The 20,445-nt window shown below is 36.8% G+C and overlaps 1 protein-coding gene across 21 annotated transcripts in view; it reads right to left on the bottom strand.

Moving 5' to 3' along the window:
• The window catches only part of LOC131150724 (uncharacterized), a 72,357-nt gene that overhangs the window by 19,370 nt on the left and 32,542 nt on the right, over positions 1-20,445 (bottom strand). For 9 of the 21 annotated variants that reach the window (XM_058101633.1, XM_058101634.1, XM_058101635.1 and 6 more), the window contains 4 exons: positions 16,746-16,856; positions 16,470-16,521; positions 16,274-16,332; positions 814-942 (listed from right to left, as the gene is read on the bottom strand). In XM_058101633.1, coding sequence (XP_057957616.1) covers positions 814-942; positions 16,274-16,332; positions 16,470-16,521; positions 16,746-16,856 — 351 coding nt within the window. Of the gene's footprint in view, positions 1-813; positions 943-16,273; positions 16,333-16,469; positions 16,525-16,745; positions 16,857-20,445 lie in introns of all 21 variants that reach the window. The other 12 variants (XM_058101619.1, XM_058101631.1, XM_058101632.1 and 9 more) reach the window with 3 other exon arrangements.

Below are 20,445 nucleotides of genomic sequence, written 5' to 3'. Positions count from 1 at the left end.
GTCGTACAAGTTCCTCTCTCTTTGCCTCTAAAGGCGCAATCAATCATCAGACGGTAACTGCTTTAAGTGAAACAATTTATCAGAACAAATATCAGTTTCATCTGTTCTTTCATCAGCACTTCCAATTGAAACTTGAAAAGGAAAGCTCACAATATTGGCATTGCAAGTATCAAATGCAAATAACTAACACAAAACATTTTCTTTCATCTAAATTTTAGGATAGAAAACATGTAACTGATGTTCAACTTATTTAGTTCTTTGGCAAATGTGACATTCATAAAATCTGCCATTGTTGAGGGGATACCTCACAAAAAGTTATTTTGCATGCTAGATGCTCATTTTCCAATCATTTAGCGTTGTGTAATTGTGCATGTCCAGCAGTTGCATAGGGTCTAACATGGGCTTGTAGGAAAATAAAGTTCACAAATTCTCAATATATCTTCTATAAAAAATAAACAAATATTCGTAATGAATGAACATATACAAAATAAACTAGGCATAGCACAACTCGAAGACAATATAAAGGAGAGTGGCTTAGATGGTTTAGGCATTTGAAATGCAAACCTAGTAGCTCACCTATGAGGAGTGAATTAGTTATCGTTTTTGGTGTTTAAGGGGCAAGGGTAGACCTAAAATAACCTGAAATGAGGTAGTGAGGAAAATTTTAATAGCTCTTAAGCAAGAGGGGGAAAATGCTCTCGATTAAGTGAATTTGCGAAAAAGGATTCATGCAGCCCCGGACTTGAGGCTTGTTGTTGTTGTTGTATTCATAATGAAAAATTTTATTGAAAATTAAGGCTGTGTACTACAGACCTTTTGATGAAAACAGTCCTTAAAAGAAGCATCTCCTGATCCATCTTGCTGGGGTATATGTTCATTTGGAAAGAAATGTGAAGGGTACTCCTCTCGTTTCCGTTTGCCAGCAGGCATCGTTAAAAAATCCTGAGGAACAATAACAGCATTAGTTTAAGGATATTGCACCTAATAAAATAATTAATTTAAGCATATTACAACTAATTAGAGGAAATAAATATGATACATCAACAACGTTAGATAACATTTATAAGTACCCATCTTGCAAGCTTAATATATCTTTGTTGGCCTTACAAGGCTTAAAATCTTGTTTTGATAATAACAAATAAGATGAACTTAACATATTTGGTTAAGTGATAATATTTCAGGACTCAGCACGTGAATACAAGGTCAAATGCTCATAAGTACTTCATTCAAAGCTTATGTTCCAAAGAAAGATGATCAAATGAAGCTTAAAGAGTCAAAACATGGACTTAAAGATGATCTAATAAAGCTTGAAGATTATGAGAACATGGATGTTAAAGAGGTCTTGCTAAAAGCTTAAAGTATATTAAAACTTGAAGACAAGATGGAGTCAAAGGAAGACAAAACAAGAGAGCTCAAAAAAAGACAAGCATGAAGACTTAAGTGTTTAGAATGCCAAACGTCATAAGAAGTCTTTATGTAAGTACTTCGTATTTAAATATCTTTTTGAAATATGTTGAAAGCTCTTCTAGGGTTAATTATGGACTTAGAGACCTTATTTCAAAACCCGAAAAATGCTTTATAAGAAATCAAAGCAAGAGAGCACAAATGATTTTGAAAACTAAAATGAAAATTCTGAAGTTGGTCTGCCCAGACGACTAAGGTGTACCATTAGAAGTCTGAAGATGTACCTTAGACGACTGAAGTTTTACTTCATACGTTTGAATAATCTCTTCAGAAGAATGAAGAATTAGTTCAATCTAATGAAGATTTATTTGTTGAAACACAGAACAGGCAGAACACCCTCAGAAGACTGAACCCTCAGTTTAGTCATCTGAGCTGGGACTTCAGAAGTCTGAACGTACAGTTCAGTTGTCTGACCCTATGTCTAGACTATAATTTCCAGTGCTTTAAGGAACATCAGAAAAGACTGAACCCAATAGTTCAGTCGTCTGAACACTATTAATGGCTAGAAATTTTAAATGTTTTAAATTTCAAATAAAGGTTTCTTGTGCCCCCAAATTAATGAAAACTTGGGAGATACTCCAAGTAATCTTGGGCATCAAAAATTACTTTTCTAAGCCTATAAATACATAGTTTTGCAAATCAAATTACATCTAAGAAAGAAAGAATTGAAAAATCTACTGAAAGCTATTTTGCAATCAAAGCTCTCTCTTGCTCAACTCTTTGCACAACTGAAGTGCTAAATTTCTAAAGTGCTGATCCATCCAGCTTCTGAGTTCTGAATTGCTAATTCTCATCTAGAAGGAACTCAGTGATAAATTCTCTTGAGCTTCATTGTATTTCATATTTATATTTAATATTGAAGTACATAGTGATTAAATTTGTACTAATCTGGTTTATGTGAGAGTGTTCTTGTACGCAACTATTGTTTCTTGTTTCTTGACGATTTCAGGTTGTTGGATCGTTGACCGAGTGTGGGGTATCACTTGGAGAAGCGTTGCTCTAGCCTACTTAAGGAGTGTTTAAGCGTGGGGTATCACTTGTAAAAGGTTTGTTCCGCTCGGAAAGGAACGATATAGTGGAATCCTTTGGCACTATTGGCCAAAGGCAAGAACGTAGGCTGGGGATAAGCCGGACCTCGTAAAAAACGTGGTGTCACTCTCTTTCCCTATTCTCTTTAATTTCCTGCAAATATTAACTGTGTGGTTGTGTTTTATTTCTGATCATATACACTACATGGATTAGATATTAAATAAACTAAAGCTTAATTTGTTTTTAGGAATTTGCGGAAACCGAAAGGAAGTACATTAGTTGATCAATACAAATTGCGGAAACCATAAGGGAGTACGTTGATTGGTTCAACACCCAAGACTTTTTAACTAAAAGTTTATTTAAGGTCTAAGTTTTTGGAAAGAGTGTTGGATTACATATTGAGCACTATATTGAGAAATCAAATCAATCAGTACAGGGCTTACATATATTCACAGGGCTACAAAAAAGCAAATATCTTGAATTCTTGTAAAAGCTAAGAATTCCCAAGAAGCTGCACATTATATCTTAAGTTGGTATCTTTGGTTGTTTAATTTAAAGTTGTCGATTGATTGTTGGTTGATTGTTTAAGTTTTCGGTTTACTTGTGTTGTGTTAAGTATTGGTTTGTGGTTTGAATAATTAACTAAGTCTTGCTGGGTATTAGCTGAATTAATCAGAAGTCAAAGAATTCATAAAAAGAATTAAAAGAAATTTTAATAATCCAATTCACCTCCCCTCTTGGGACAACTCCTTAACTTTCAATCTTGTTTAATTTATTGCATGTCTTGTGTGCCTAATAGATTAATGGAGTGTATAATATATATTGTTTCATTAATTAATATATCACACATATGATTAACGAATAGTGACAATATACATACATACATACATACATACATACATACATACATAATTTTCCTATCAATAGCAATTTGAAACCAATGTTCAATTTGTTATCCTTACTAAACAATGCAAGTAAGTTAAACATTTGAACTAGAGGATCCAAAATGCACTAGCTTTACATTTGGGAGCATGGATTTTGGGCCTTGAATTTGGATTTGAATGGATTTGAACAAAACTTAATATAAAATTGTATTAAATTTCTTTCAAATCCATACAAATCCAAATTCAAATCCAAGGCCCAAAATCCATGCTCCCAAAGACTACCTAAAAATGCTATTAAGAAGAGCTAAGAGCTTAAATGAAATCAGAATAGGTTTTCTATATTTCTTGAATAATTTTGTAAATCCAATACACAATACTTATAATACAATCGGGTATTCTAAATATGGAAACAATCTCCTAAAATAATCTCTCTCAATAATATACAATCCTCTACATAAATATCCCCTAAATCACTCCAAGATACTAGGGATTTCTACCCTCCCCCTCAAATTGGATCATAAATATTGATCATATCCAACCTGCAAATGAAATCATCAAAACTCTGTCGGGCTAACCTTTTGGTAAAAATGTTTGCTGTTTGTTCCTTGGTAGGTACATAAGTCATACAAATGGTTCATTTCTTCAACCTTCTCTTTGATAAAGTGTCAATTCACTTCTACATGTTTAGTCCTATCATGTTGAACTAGATTGGGAGAGATACTGATGGCTGCTTTATTATCACAGTAGAGTTTGATAGGGAATTTCATTGGGATCTGTAATGCTTCCACGAGTTTCCATAACCACAGTCCTTCACATATCCCTTGTGCAACTGCCCTAGATTCAGCTTCAGCACTACTTCGAGCCACTACATTCTGTTTTTAACTCTTCCAAGTCACCAAATTTCTCCATACAAAGGTGCAATATCCGGTGGTAGACTTTCTATCTTCCGCTAATCCTGCCCAATCCGCATCTGTGAAAACTTCTACTTCCTTACTTTCACACTTCTTGAAGAAGAGTCCTTTGCCCGGAAAGCCCTTGAGATACCTAAGGATCTTGTACACAGCATCTAGGTGAGTCTTTTTTGGTGAATGCATGTGTTGGCTTACCACACTTACTGCAAATGCAATGTCGGGTCTGGTACGTAATAGATAGATTAGTTTACCAACCAATCTCTGATACATCTCCTTTTCAACTGATATTTCGCAGTCTTCAACTCTCTTTACTGCTTCAATGGGAGTTTCACTAGGTTTGCATCCAAGCATGCCAGTTTCGATTAGGAAATCAAGGATATACTTTCGCTGAGAGACACTGATACCCTTTTTTGATCTAGCAACTTCCATTCCCAAGAAGTACCGCATTGGTCCTAGGTCTTTAACTTCAAACTCAACTGCTAAGACTCTCTTCAATCTTTCCATCTCCACTGTATCATCTCCAGTTAAAATTATATCAACATACACAATCAGAATTGTTTTCTTACCACTTTTAGACTGTTGGAAAAACACAGTGTGATCTGATTGCCCTTGTCGATATCCTAGGTTCTTTATCACCTTCACAAATCTGTCGAATCATGCTCTAGGAGATTGCTTGAGTCCATATAGGGACTTCTTGAGTTTACATACTCTGTTTTCTTCACCTTTCTTAGTGAAACCTGGGGGTATCGTCATGTAGACTTCTTCTTCTAACTCGCCATTTAGAAATGCATTCTTAATGTCGAGTTGCTCTAGTGGCCAATCCAAGTTGGCTACCAAGGCTAGGAGGACCCAATTTTTATTCAATATTGTCACTGGTGCAAACGTCTCCATGTAGTCAATGCCATAGCTCTGTGTAAACCCTTTTGCAACAAGTCAGGCTTTATATCGGTCAACTGTCCCATCAGCTCTATATTTCACTGTGAAGACCCATTTGCAGCCTACTGGCTTCTTCCCTCTCGGCAAATTCATAACGTCCCAAGTTCTATTCTTTTTTAGGACCCACATTTCCTCCATGACAGCTTCCCTACTGTAACGACCCGGAAAATTTTGACTATTTAAAATAATAAGAAAAGTAATAAAAGGAAAAAGGGAAAATAGGAGAAAAGGGAAAAAAGTTGGAAAAGGAAATAGGAAGGCGCTCGTTGACGGGCTGGATTTCCTTGTCGACGAGCAGTTTTCAAAGCCTCGTCGTCGAGTATGCATGTCTCGTCGACAAGGGTTTACCGAGAGAGGGTTTTGAATACCTGAATTTCGTCGACGAAATACCGTTCTCATCCACGAGTGATGTATTTGGGCTCGTCGACGAGTCCAGATGTCTCGTCAACGAGGCCATGTGGCAAGTTGCTTATAAATAGGGAGAAATCAAATTTTCAGCAAAAACTTTATTTCTCTCACTTTCTCTCTCTACCCACGGCTCCTCTACCTTCTCTCTTCGTTTCCAAGCTGGATTTAGCTCGGTTCGACAATCGAAAGCTACCACGAGACTCCTGGGAAGATTCTTTGCAATGTAGGCGGAGCGAATCTTCGATTTGAGAAGTTTGGGAAACATCCCAAAACCAGGTTAAGTGTGTTATTTTGGAACTTTCTTAGCAAATATTGTTATTTAGAGCCTAGGATGTATTATATGGATATTTTTCTGAGATTTGAGGAAGTTGGAATTTTTGGAATACAGGGTCTCGTCTTGTCGATTTTAGGCACGAATCCCGAGGAGTAGGTAAGGGGAAATATTTTATAATAGCTTTTTAATAATTTTAAACAACTAATTTTGAGTATAAATTTCTACATATCCAGGTATAATTTTTCTGAAACATGCTAGTATTGAAAATACTGATTTTATATATATATATATATTATATTGGGAAAAATCGTGTGGTTGAAACCATTCTTGTTAATTAAATGATTGTGAGCATGGTGAAATGATGATTCAGTGAGACTGCGAATATTGTTTGACTGTGAATTCTACCTAGTTGAATATACTGGTTGATTGTGGATATTGATGTTGTGTATATTGTGGTAGAATTGTGAATGTGTTGAATGATTGGTTGCTATTGATTTGTGTTGTGGTTCATGTAAATTGCGATATAGTGTTGGCAGTGGTATGAGGAGGTCGTTATATCGTACCTAATATAACCGTCATATAACGTTGGCAGTGGTATGAGGAGGTCGTTATATGGGCATTTATATGGTAGTAAATATTGGCATTGGTATGAGGAGGTTGTTTACCTATTTACCATGAACGAAGTGTTTGTTTTTAACCTGTGTGGTTTGATTAGTCCTGTGTGGACCAATCTTGTGTGGACATGTATGTTGTGTGACTGATTTGTCCTGTGTGGACCGTGTAATCTATGTGATTGGTTAGTCATGTGTGGACCAGTCCTGTGTGGACATGTATGACGTAATTGACAATCTTGTGTGGACGTGTATGATGTGTGTTAGTCCTGTGTTGACGAATATATATTGTGTGGATGTAGACCCTGTGTGGGTATGATTGAAGACTGTATGATTATCCTATGTGGATTGATTGTGATATGCATATATGTGTAGAGTTCTGTGAAACGAATATGATTGGCTACGTGTGACTTTAATTAATTAAGTATTTATGGTAAAGTAAATTACTCCACTCGAGGGCTTGCTGAGGAAGGCGAGTACTCTGGTAATTATTTGTGGATATCAGAGTAAAAGGAAGTCACTTGTATGGGCGGGTGACCTTCCCTATTCTCGGTGACTTTACCTGAATACATAACCCAAGGGCTTATTGAGAAAGGTGAGTGCCCTAGTGTTAGCACTAGAGCAGAGGGAATCTACTTATATGGGCAAGTAGACTTCCCTATTCTCGAAAATTATCAGGTAAAATATTCATGTATGTGGCATGTGATTGGATGACAAAGACGTTGACCATGTTGTGGTTATGAGCGTGATATTTTGGCTGCTTGTGGATCGTGAACACATTTGGATGGATATTTTAATTATATATTGAACACTTCAGCCACACACTGTTGTAAACTATTTCTTCCTTACTGAGAGGTGTCTCACCCTGTCGTTGGTTAAATCTTTTCAGGTTATCCAGGTAATCGAGCTTAGATAGCTGCAGGGCTGGGCAGTGTTGTGAGTGGTATCAAAACGATTATGTTTTTAGTTTTTATGTTATGTATATTTTATTCAGGTTTTGTAATATAAAGGGTGAGGTTGTAATTATTGTGGATCTGCATGTATAATTATAGAACTATGGTATATTTTGTTGAGGTTATTTTATTATTTTCGCTGAATGGTATCAGAGACGCGTGTCGGTCTCATAACACTCTGGGCCCCATGTGGCGGGTCCGGGGCGTTACACCTACATTCAGCAATTTCCAAGGCTTCCTGGATATTCTTTGGAATTTTTATCCTATCAAGGTTAGAAGTAAAAACACGACACCCTGTAGACAACGTTTTATAGGACGTGTATTTTAACCAAGGATATAGAGTACATGACCTAGTTTGAATTCTGACTGCAATGGGTAAATTGATGTCATCAAGTGCAGACTTATCAAAAGGAAGCTCATGACCATCTATTACCTGATCGGGATTAGGAGTGAACTCATGGTTGCTCGGAGCTATCACCGGTTCCAACTCTCTTGGTGCCTCAGGTATGAGATTCTCCCTGTTCTTTGTTTTTGGCTTCCTTGAGTAAACAAGTATTTCCTTGTTACTTTGTTTTTTTGTTTCTCCCCCTGAGTTTAAGTGGTCTTTTGTACATGACAGGTCAGAGAATGAAATAATGGCAGACTCAATATATGGCACAGATTCATCAACAAAGAAATCAAAGAACCGATCTTCACTCTAGAAGCAAGGAGCGATTTCAAAGAACGTGACATCAAGGCTAACAAACAATTTTTTTGTGATAGGATCATAACATTTGTAGCCTTTCCAAGTAGGAGAGTAACCAATAAAAATGCACTTAATGGCACGAGGTTCCAATTTATCCCTATTGTGAGCATGAACATGTACAAATGCAATACACCCAAAAATTTTCTGGGAAAGATTGGAGTTGAGCTGAGAGTTGGGAAAACATTCTTGGAATTTTTGGAAAGGAGTGGCAAAAGAAAGAATCTGACTAGGCATTCTATTAATGAGATATGTAGCTATTAAAAAGGCATCGCCCCAAAAATATTTTTTCATATTTGTAGTGAACATCAATGCTCGAGTTATTTTAAGAATATGCCTATTTTTGCGTTCAGCAACCCCATTTTGTTGAGGAGTATCCACACAGGAACTTTGATGAATGATTCCATTTTCTTGAAGATAATTTCCCAAGATATTATTGAAATATTATGTACCATTATCAGAACATAAAATTTGAATGTGAGTTTGAAATTGTGTTTGAATCATGGAGTGGAAACTTACAAAAATTAAACGAACTTCAGTTTTATCTTTTAACAAGTAAACCCAACAAATACGAGTATGATCATCAATAAAAGTAACAAACCATTTCGTGTGAGTGCGATTAAGAGAGCGTGAAGCCCCCATAAATCACTGTGAATCATTGTAAAAGGCTTGGATGGTTTGTGTGTGGATTTTGGAAAGGAATTATGTTGGTGTTTTGCAAGTTCACAAATCTCACACTGAAATTCAGAGGACGTCTTATTTGAACAAATGGAAGGAAATAAATGTCTTAGGTAGTGAAATTTTGGATCACCCATCCTAGAATGCCATAACAAAATTTCACTATCCCTAGAAACAGATGCAGAATCACAAACAACAATTTTACATTGTCCACTCATATTTGCCTCCTCAAAGTAGTAGAGTCCCTCACACGCCTTAGCACTACCAAATCGTCTTCCCCAATGATAGGTCCTGGAAAACACAGTGAAAGGAAACGAATTTAGCAGAGCAATTGGAATCTTTTGTCAACTGGCTAATGGATAAAAAATTGCAAGACAGCCTAGGGACATCTAGGACAAATTTTAGAATTATAGAGTCAGAGATTCGAATACTCTCTTTGCCTGCAACAGATGAGATAAATCCATTTGCAATTTTAACTTTCAAATTTCCAGCACAAGGTGAATAGGATGAGAACAAATGATAAGAATCAGTCATATGATCAAAGGCACCAGAATCAATCATCCATGGTGATTTGTAATTAGAGATGGTATTTAAGGTTGTCAAAAAATTACCTCGGGGGGCTAAGGAACCAGAAGGAATACTTGTGGAAGACTGACCCAATGCTTGAATGGTAGAGAACATTTTATAGAGTTGCTCCAACTGTTTTGGACTGAATGCGCCACTTGAAGTGGAATTGTTATTTTTCTCACCTTGTGATTTCTCAGCTGGGTTATCAATAGCAGCTTGGTAGCCACAATTTTTTTGATCTTGTCTCGGCTTCCAATCTGCAGGCTTACCATATATTTCCCAACAATTATCTTTTGAGTGGCCCAGCTTGTGGTAGTGCTCACACCAAGGTCTCCCTTTCTGCGCCTTTTGACTTGTACCTGTAGGAGTCCTCGAAATTAGGGCAAACATCTAGGGCCCATTATTTTCGATCGGCTCCTTCAACATTACCTTGCGACGATTCTCCTCTCGCCTCACCTCCGCGAAGACTTCTCGAGTTGAAGGTAAAGGACGTCGGCCTAGAATCCTCCCACGCACCTCATCCAAGTCTCGGTTGAGTCCGGCCAAGAATTCGAAGACTCGTTCATTCTCAAGTCTTCTCTTGTATCAGGTACTGTCTCCAGGGCATTCCCATTCTTCCTCAATGCTCAGGGCGAGTTATTGCCAGAGATTCGTCATCTCCATATAGTAGTTAGTGACGTCTCTCTCTCCTTGCCACATCTACCATAGCCGAGTCTTAATCTCAAAAATATGTCTCTTGGACAGCATCCAGGACATCCTTCACCGTCGGTAGGAACAAATAGGTCTTGTTGATTGAAGGTTTCATGGAGTTCACCAACCACGCAGTCACCATGGAGTTCTCAGACTTCCACTTCTGTAGAGTTGCAGCGTCGTTTGAGGTGGGCTTCTTCCTCTGGCCGATAAGGTAGACAACTTTCCTTTTCCATAAATCACGAGCTTGATCAACTGAGCCCATTCATGGAAAAATTTTCCGTTCAATCTCTCCACCATTCGAACTCAAGGTGGAGGTGGCTTCAATCTCGCCGTCGAGAGCTTCATAGGTGCTCTACCCTCTGCTGTTGATGGCTCCTTCTGCCATCGTTAACTAGGATTATAGAAACCCTAGATCTGATACCATGAAATCATATTTTCTGTATTTCTTGAATAATTTTGTACAAGCCAATACACAACACTTATAATACAATCGGGTATTCTAAATATGAAAACAATCTCCTAAAATAATCTCTCTCAATAATATACAATCCTCTACATAAATATCCCCTAAATCACTCCAAGATACTCAGGATTTCTACATTAAAGCATAAAATATACAAATATGCATAATGTTGTGTGTGCTGAAAAAAGTTCATAGTCATTACACTCACTTCTCGCTATGTAACACCGCTACTTTTGCTTCCACCGTTATGCTATGCAATCTGCTACCCGCTATTTAAAACCATGCTCAATGCATTCTACATCAACCCTATAGTATCTTATAGCTGAAAAATAAATTACAAAAATCTAACAGATTGGAGAATCGAGGGATACACCTAGAAGACAACCAAAAAATCCATGGCACATTTATAATTTATCGGTACATATTTATCATAGCTTATACTCGTTTTTAAAAACTAAAATTGGGATAGCTTGCGTGACTACTAATTTTAATAATTTAATTATATAAAATCTCTTACAAGAAAAAAAAAATTAAAATTTACATTTTGCACGAGAAGGAAAAATGCAGGGAATAAAAAAGCAGGAAATAAAAGTGAGCGGAAAGTCCTTTTTCCTTTGGTATTGTGGAAACTAAGGTAAAAGGATCTTCCCCCTCTAAATGAATCCTGCCACTGTAACCAATGTTTATTGGAAAAAACGACCCCAAAAATTTGGGACCAAAATTGGTTAGCCGCGACCATTGAATAAGTTTCTTTAGTTTGGGTTGGGTTAAAAAGTGAGGGAAATAGAAGAAGCTTGCCCATTAATGTAATTGATGAAAGTAAGTTGTTAGATTACCGGCTTACCTAAAAGCTTAAGCTGTTTGGTTGTGAGCCAACAATGTATATCAGGCCTTAACACTCCCCCGCATGTGCAGCCTGATTGCACATGGAGAGATAAACAAAAAATAAATAACGCCCATTACATGGTATAAGATAATTTTTGACAAACAATAAATGCAGGCAACAAGACTAGAGCCCGGAACCTCTTGACAGCCATAGCTTTGATACAATGTTAGGTTACCCCTTTGAACTAAAAGCTTATGCTTTTTAGGTTGCGGACCAACAATATATATCAAGCCTTACCATAAGTACTTTAGCTCACTCAACCAAACAAGGGTAACAAAAGCACAAACTTGTCTCGCTTCCCCTTCCCCCATGGACCTTGTCCTTTCCCTTCCTACCAAACACAACTTTAATATCTATAACATATATTTATGCATTAAAACTTATTATTTACTTATTATTATGCACATCTTATATTTGCATCCTACTTTTCTAAGATTTTCCAAATTACTGTACTTGTTATCTTCCATCCATGTCTATGCTTTGTCTGTTTGTTTGTTTGTTTGTTTGTTTTTTTCTACAAACAGAGAAATTATTAAGAATTCCCTTCTTCTTTTTAATATGAAGCAATGTTTTAAAAGGCGATTTAAATGCAAGCGTTTTTAGGCCAAAATACATCAAGATGCAAATCCTAAAAGCAATATGCTTTTTTCTGTTAGGTGTACGCCCAAGAGAAGAATATGCGCCTTTCAAGCCTTGCCAAAAATTATACGCATAATGGGAACATATTTTCTCAAGAGAAATACAGAATCACAGGTAAAGGATTGAAGCCCCTTAATCTGCAAATTCCAGACCAGAAAATCTTGATGTCGCATGCGAGCAGTTTGTCCAACAATGTCTCTTGGCCTTCCTCTTTCTTTGGCCAACTTCTTCATTCCCCAAACTGTCTTTATCTGATTTTGAAAGCAGGTGCATGAGATGATGGCTCGAATAGTGATCTTGATGAGCCATTCCTAATTTTGCATTTTATTCTTTGAGAATGATGTGTATCAGGAGAGAGAGAGAGAGAGAGAGAGAGAGAGAGAGAGAGAGAGGAGAGATGAGGGCTGTATAGACCTTCCAGATTCTCAAGCAACATGTGTTTTTTTTTTTTTTCTTTTTACTGACCGGAAAGGTAACTTGCTATCCCTTGAAAACACCATTTGCAAAGCACAAAATTGCAATCAAAAAGCCTTATTCTACTCCATAATAGACCAAAATAAATCACTTCACCCCTAAAAGATTGTAGGATTATGCTCATGGTTCTAAAACTTAGACCGACCAATCCCAAGTGATGATCTGAAACTTAAAATGATGCAAACTTAGGTCAACCGCTCCTTGTGGCTTTTCCTAGTTGGTCACCAGCCTGGTCCATGATTATGCTTAACCAAATACACCACACAACTACAAAGACAGCACACTTCAAAAGCATATTCCCCCTCCTGCCTTTACCAGTAAAAAAGCATTTAAATTTATGAAGAAAGAAGCCCCATATAGAGGAAGGGCTAACCAAATGCTTGCTAAATTCAAACAACTTTTAAAAGGTACCAAGAAGAAGGGTCATGGAAAAAAAGATGCTAGCATTAATCTCACCACTCTTATAGCAAATAACACCCACATCTAGAGATAAATCTTTATTTTGGCCTTTTTTCTGAAGCAATTTGTTAGCATTCCTAGTAATGAACCTTCCATTCTAAAGCAAGTCATTAGTATTCCAATTAAAGACAACAACCAAAGTAAAAGGATTTTAGGTTTTCAAACAAGAGAATGAAAAGGAAAAGTGTCTACAGTAGAATCTTAAATGAATTGACAAAGAATTATATACCGGAAAAATTCCCCAAAAAAAGTCCAAATCCTTCTATCAATTTTAGAGAAATAAGGGAAAGAATCAAGGACATTCAGCAACAATATAGGGTCATTTGTCTTTCTCTCATTCAAAGTTAAAGAAAAATTGAAATTCCAAGTAATAGTACTCCCTTTCAAGACCAACAAGCTAGAAAAGGGAATGTAGCCACAATTGGAAAAACAATAAAGATAGGGACAAGCATGAAAAGATGAAGCTCTTACTGATCCTCCTAGAACCCTCTCCCTGATCCTAATTTTATACTTTACTGAAGGGAAGAAAAGACAAGCCACTTAAACTGAAACCAATGGCTTGCATGAGTAGTAATAGTTCCAGCTCTAAAATCCCAACCATTCACATACATTCCATATTTACTACCGATCACTTGAAACCAAAGGGACCCCAGCTCCAAAGGAAAACGCCATAACTATTTTCCTGCTAAGGGTATGTTCTTGATCACAAAGTTACCCAAACATAAAACTTCCTTTACAGTAAGCCTACAAACCTTTATCCAACAAACAGGGTCTCCCTTATTATCACTTAATCTAGACCAAATAAAATCCCACATCAACTTATCCAACATCTAATCTACTTGCACACAGATTTTGAACAAAGAAAACAGCCAAGGTCTGATATACATTGGCCCACAACCAAATAACTTAAGCTTTTAGGTAAAGTGGTAATCTAACATGGTATCAAGGCCAGGTTGTCAGGAGGTCCTCAGTTCTAGTCTTCTTGTCATCATTTATTGTTTGTTAATTAAGAATTATTTTATTCCCTATAATGGGTTGTTTATTTCTCCATGTTCTGTCAGGCTGCACATGCAGGGAGTGTTAAGGCCTGATATACATTGTTGGCCCACAACCAAATAGTAAGGCTTTTAGGTAAAGTGGTAATCTAACAAAGACAAAAACACAAGTGGACAGAACATAAGCAAGCTTGAACATTATATGCTTTACAAAAAGTAGAAAATTCTCCTTCAATTTCTTTTACATTCACTCTCAACTAGTCCTTGACTCAGTCTCATCATTGATGTCTATCACCTTCAGTTTCCTCCTCTTTCATTTTACGTTCCAAAACCAATTCTTCACCATTGATATGTATAAACTTAATCAATCTTTGTTTTCTTTTTTGGCTCCAAAACCCTCTTTTATGTCTTTGTGACTAAAATGGATGAAAAGCATTGTCTGCATGCTCACTAAGTTGCTTGATTACTTTAAGGCAAAAGACACAAACTTCCCCTAAGGTTTGCAAAAAGACAATGACCTCCCCTAAAGTTTCAAAAATTCTAGGGACCTCCCCTGAAGTTTCAAAAACTCCCAGGACCACAAACCTCCCCTTGAATTTTGTAAAAAGACAAGTTTTTTTTTTAGGGGAAGTTTGTGTCTTTTAGGCAAACCTAAGGGGAGGTCTGTGGCATTTTTGAAACCTCATGAGAGGTTTGTGTTATTTTTGAAACCTCATGGGAGGTCTCTATCTTTTTGTCAAACCTCAAGGGAGGTGAGTGTCTTTTGCCCATTACTTTATAATCAATGTACTTCCTATATTTCTTCCTTTTAGCTATCCAATTATCAATACTTATTAAAATTTGGAGTCAGCTAAGAACACAAATTTATTATGCAAATTGGAAATTTTTAAAAAAATGTGCATTTATCAACTAGTTTTAAGGGTATTGCAAAGGAAAATGATAAAGTTGATAAAAGCATCTCCTTAGAAGCACGACGTTCACTTGACTTTCTATATTTATTGTTAAGGATTATATACATTGTTGACCCACAACCCAACAACTTAAACTTTTAGATAAAGTAGTATTCTAGCATGGTATTAGAGCCATGGTTTTCAAGAGGTCTTGGGTTCTAGTCTTCTTGCCCAAGTTTAATGCAAGTTCATTGAAAACAATGTCTTGTTCCCATTATGGATGATCATTGTTTGTTTGTCTCTCCACATGCATTCCAGCTGCATGTGCAGGGATTGTTAATGTTTGATATACATTGTTAGCCCGCAACCAAACAGCTTAAGCTTTTAGGTAAAGTGGTATTCTAACATTCATCTCAAGTCAAGTCAAGTTGAGTAATGCATCTTCCCCTGGCACAGAGACAATAAATACTTCAATCAGTAGACCATCTCAAAGTTTTGGAATGCCAAATTAAATGTTCTCTAATTTTTAAACAACAGAAACACGCAGCTCTTCTGGTGTAACTGTAAGCCTATAATGTGTGTGTAAAAGATATGCTTAAGATCGTCTTACAGATGCACATCTATCAAATCTGGAGTCCCACTGCACCATGCAATGGGTTAAAACCTACAAATTTCACCTTACTAGCTAATGGATGGAACATCAAACATCATGGACTGAAATTTCAACCTGTTTTCACAGCAAGACAAGCCCAGGGATATCAATATCTGCATATCAAGGAGTTGAAAATGAGTTTGAATTACAAATGACAAGCAGAAATTTCTTCCATGAAGAAAAAATTAATTTTAGAGGTACTTTCACAGGAAGCAAAATGATTGACCGAATGAAAAAAAAAATGGACACGGATCAGAAAATAGACAAGGAAGTGATTATCAAAAATGGACAAGCATTTTTTAATTACCAAACACCAAGATAACTGCAAACTGCAATTCATGATTCAATTAGAGGAACATTACTAAGCATATGTTGACTGCATAGACATTAGACCCACAAGAAGTATATACCCTTGACACTAATCAGTGAAAGCTCATTTTATCATGCAACATGCACAATACCTTATGCTAATTCTCCATGAGATAACAAAGGGGATGGGAGGATTTTAATAGAAAAAAAAAAAGACTACCAATATTCATTGACATCATCCACAGGCACAAAAAGGTCAAACTAGACCCAATCAAAAAAATGCATCTATATAATCACAATTATTGAAACAGAAATAATTTTATGGATGTTTATTACAATATAAATGATGAAATCACCTTCACAGGGGCTTGTGGACCAGATATTCCTCCTTCCTCCCTCCTCATTTCTTCATAGGCTGATGAGGAAAAAAATAAGTGGGGGAAAAGAAACAATTTTGATTCATAATAAAAACATTGCGTACCAAAAAAATTAAAAATCAAAGAAAGCATACAGTAAATTTCATTATACAATTTATACCAACCATCAACTTACCAACATTAACATCAACACCTAAAGGCCTTTGATTCACTGATGGAGATGGCTGCTGCTGCAAGAAAAATGAACAGCAAAGCAATTATGGTAATTGTACTCCAACTACAACACGATATAAAGGCATCTTACAAGACTTATCTGCAAACATTTAAAATAACTAACATAATCACCCATATACATCTGGAAATTTATTCTTTGTGATTTTTTTGTTTTTTATTTTTTCCTCCAAATTGGGTGTGTGGGCTGGGGAAGGCTAGGGGTAGCAAAATGATTTACCATTTGAGGAACTGGCCTTCGAGGTTTGATATCTGTGGCTGCATCAGGTGAGTGTTGATATTGTCCAGGTTCCAGTGGCAAGGGAGTTGGCACAGGTGTTTGTAAAGGTGTCTGCGAAAAAGAGAGAATAATAATAATAATAATAATAATAATAATAATAATACTAATGAAATACTCAACTAACATTGCGTCAAAAAAACAAGACAACCATTACACAAATCCTAAGCAGATACTTTGAAGCAAAGTAAGAAACTGTCACTTATTGATCTAGACATCAAAACTCATTTAAAATCCTGACAAATCAAAAGCTCGCAAAGTGGATCTGTGCATCGGAGAGAACTCATGAGATGTGAGAAAAGGGAACAACACATGAAAAGTATTATGGATGTTAAAGAAGTGTTCTGCAAACTGGAAAATCAAATCATAGCATTGGGTCCCCCTTTCTACCTATAATATGTGTCATGTACATTACAATAACTTCATGTTTAATAACACACAATAGTAATACTAACTACTAAGTACTCCCATTCAAGCTGGAACGTAGATATCAATCATATCATATGCTTTTAGCTTGTAACAAATGGATCTAAACTGAACAGCCCACAAGGCTTTAGTGAATAAATTGGCAACTTGGAATTTGGACTTCACATGAGTGGTTGTAATGAGCTTATGCACAAACAAAGTGACAATTGACTTCAAAGTGTTTCGCCCAATCATAGAAAACTGGGTTGGGGGCAATATGAATAGCAACTTAATTATCACACATCAACTCTATAGGTTAAGAATGGGGAAAACCAAGTTCTTCCAACATGTTATTTAGCCAAAGCAGTTCACATGTACCATGTTCCAAGGCCCTACATCCCAAATCAGCCCTTAATGTCAAAGGGTGACCCAGCCCAATTTGTGTATGTATAACCTTAAACTTGAGCTTGACCCTGATCTTGATACAAATTCCTCTTACAAATACACTTTCAGATTTCAAAATACGAATGACAGCATCCCAATGACCTTGTTAAAGCTTTATATACGTTGTTGGTCCACAACCTAACAGCTTAATCTTTTTAAGTAAAGTGGTGACCTAACAAGGTATCAAAGGTCCTAGGTTCTAGTCTCGTTGCCTATGTTTATTGTGTGATGATTTAAAATTATCTTATTCCTTGTCATTGGTTTTGTTATTATTTATTTGTTTGTTTCTCCATGCACAATTGGGTTGCACGTGCAGGGAGTCTTAAAGCTTTGTCATTCTTGGCTCACAACCTGTAGGGCTAAGATCTTAGGGTAAAGTGGTAATCTAATAGACATATTCAAGGAGAATCAAGAATGACTTTCTTAACAGCAGTCCCCTTGTCTCAAACCACGCGAAGATCTAAAGAACTCTGTGAGGCAGCCATTAATAAGCATTGAAAATGAGGTTGTGGATATGCACTGACTGATCCAACTTGATTGTCATCCTCATGCACCTCCTCAAAATGTGATGATGAGCATTCAACTAAGATAGTTGCCTTAAAAAAGAGGTTGTCTAGGCAGAGTGAATCACGTCACCTATTCACCCAAGTGACTAGGTGGAGAATCACCTAGAAGAGACGTAAGTCAAACACTGCAGGCGAGGCACAAACCACCTAAGGGATGGAAATTGATTATCACCCAGGCGACATAGAAGTTGTAAGTAGCCACTCAAGCGACAGAGACCATGCAATCATCGAGCAATGATGGTCACTATCAGGCGACAAGGCAGATAAGTATTAGGCAAGCATGTCAACTATAATAAATTGGACTTCTAATGTTATGAAACGATCCCAATATATGATTAGGTATTAAATGTTTTATAAACATTCTTTGTTATTAAGATCTATTATTTTGAATTTATGTTTGTAAATGTAGAATTAATGTAGGTTTGACCCAAGAAGGGTCTCCAACTCAACTCAATAAACATCATGCAATAACCCAGTGCTAAACAAGCCCAGTACCTTTTATCCCTTTAATCTCTCACTTTCTTCTTCCCTCAGTCTCTTCCCTCTCTATCTCTCTTTACTTCTTATGATCTAAGTCTTTTCACCTCCCTCTTTTCTCCCTCCTTACACAATTCATACTATCCCTATCCTTGCACTTTTGATGAGAGTTGACATAACGAGTCCATTTACAACCAATCCACCATCTACCCATCTAAATCCACACCATCCCTTAAAAGGTGTTTGACTTTTTATCAAACACAACTGCACCAAATTTTTCCTAAGTCTGTCCTCTTGAGGATATAAAATACACAATTCCAGTTCACATAATCGAAAGACTTTTCCATATCCAGTGTGCAGACTACACCACTATGCACACTACACCACTATTTCTTCCCTTCAAATAGGTGACTACAGCCTCATTTGCAATAAGGGCAGCATCCATGATCTGTTTGCCTGCAACAAAGGCATGCTGGTGTTTCCCAAAAACTTCCGAAATTGCTAATTTGAGCCAAGCTGCAAGAACTTTAGATAGGAGTTTATAGAAGCTACCAACAAGGCTAATGGGACAAAAATCTTTGATATTTAAAGCCCTAGCTCTTTTTGGGATCAAAGAAACAAAGGTTGAGTTGATGCTAACCACAAATTTTCTGAGTTGTGGAAGTCATTGAAGACTTCAAATATGTCTTGCTTGAGAGAGTTCCAATTCCTTTGAAAGAAAGCCAAGTTGAACCATTAGTACCTGGGGCTTTGTCTTTGTTGCAACTCTTGAGAACTAAAACAATTACCTTTTCCTCGTAGGGGGTCTCTCGAGAGTTGTGGAGAAGCTAAGTTTTTTTAAGGAAATATCATTTACAGTTGGCCTCCAAGGTTACAGCTCAGTATACAAATTCCTGTAAAAATTGCAAACACCCTTTTTAATAGCCCCCTCCTCCACCAAGAGCTTACCCTCCACTTTATTTTTTTTTCAATTTGTATCTTTGATGTGCGTTACCAGCTCAGTGGAAAAAACCGGTGTTCCTATCCCTAGCCTTCAACGATATGGCCCTATATTTTTGCCTCCAAGATATTTCCTCGGCAAAGATAACTTCAGCAAGGGCTTTTTTAAGGGCAACTCTTTTAGATCTATTCTCATAATCAAGGCTCCCTCTAATCTCTAGGTCATCCAACTCCTTTTAAGTCATTTAGGATCTCATTGTTCTTTAGGTTGACATTACCAAAGATATTTTTGTTCCACCACTTTAATTTCTCTTTCAATAATTTTAATTTAGAGGCAATGATATAGCTGGCCTTCACTTCAATCAGTATAGAATGCCACCAAAACTTTATCAAATCGCCAAAACCTTCATGATTAAGCTATGTGTTCTCAAAACATACAGGGGTTGGACCCCACTTGAGTCCCCTCGTGTCAAGTAAGATGGGAAAGTGATTCGAAATTGGCCTAGGGGGTAAGGATTGAATAGCCTTGGGAAAATGTTTCTCCCAATTAGATGAAATAAGGAATCTATCAATCCTTGAGTGAGAGAGGAATTCTCCAAAGTTAGACCACCTAAACAAGCCTCCAATGGGGGTAAGATCAATGAGAGCAAAATCATTTATGAAGCCTTGAAACTCCCGTATGTTGGAAGAGTCATAGGATCTCCCGCTCCTTTCGCAATACAAACCAAATTTAAATCTCCCTCAATAACCCAAAGGGCCTCCCATATTTCTCTAATATCCACAAGCTCATTCCAGAAAAGATGCCTTGAAGG

This window comes from Malania oleifera, chromosome 3 (assembly GCF_029873635.1).
Source record: "Malania oleifera isolate guangnan ecotype guangnan chromosome 3, ASM2987363v1, whole genome shotgun sequence".
Classification (NCBI taxonomy): Eukaryota; Viridiplantae; Streptophyta; class Magnoliopsida; order Santalales; family Ximeniaceae; genus Malania; species Malania oleifera.
Note: the sequence above shows the minus strand (reverse complement) of the source record. Positions and strands in the feature narration are given on the sequence as shown.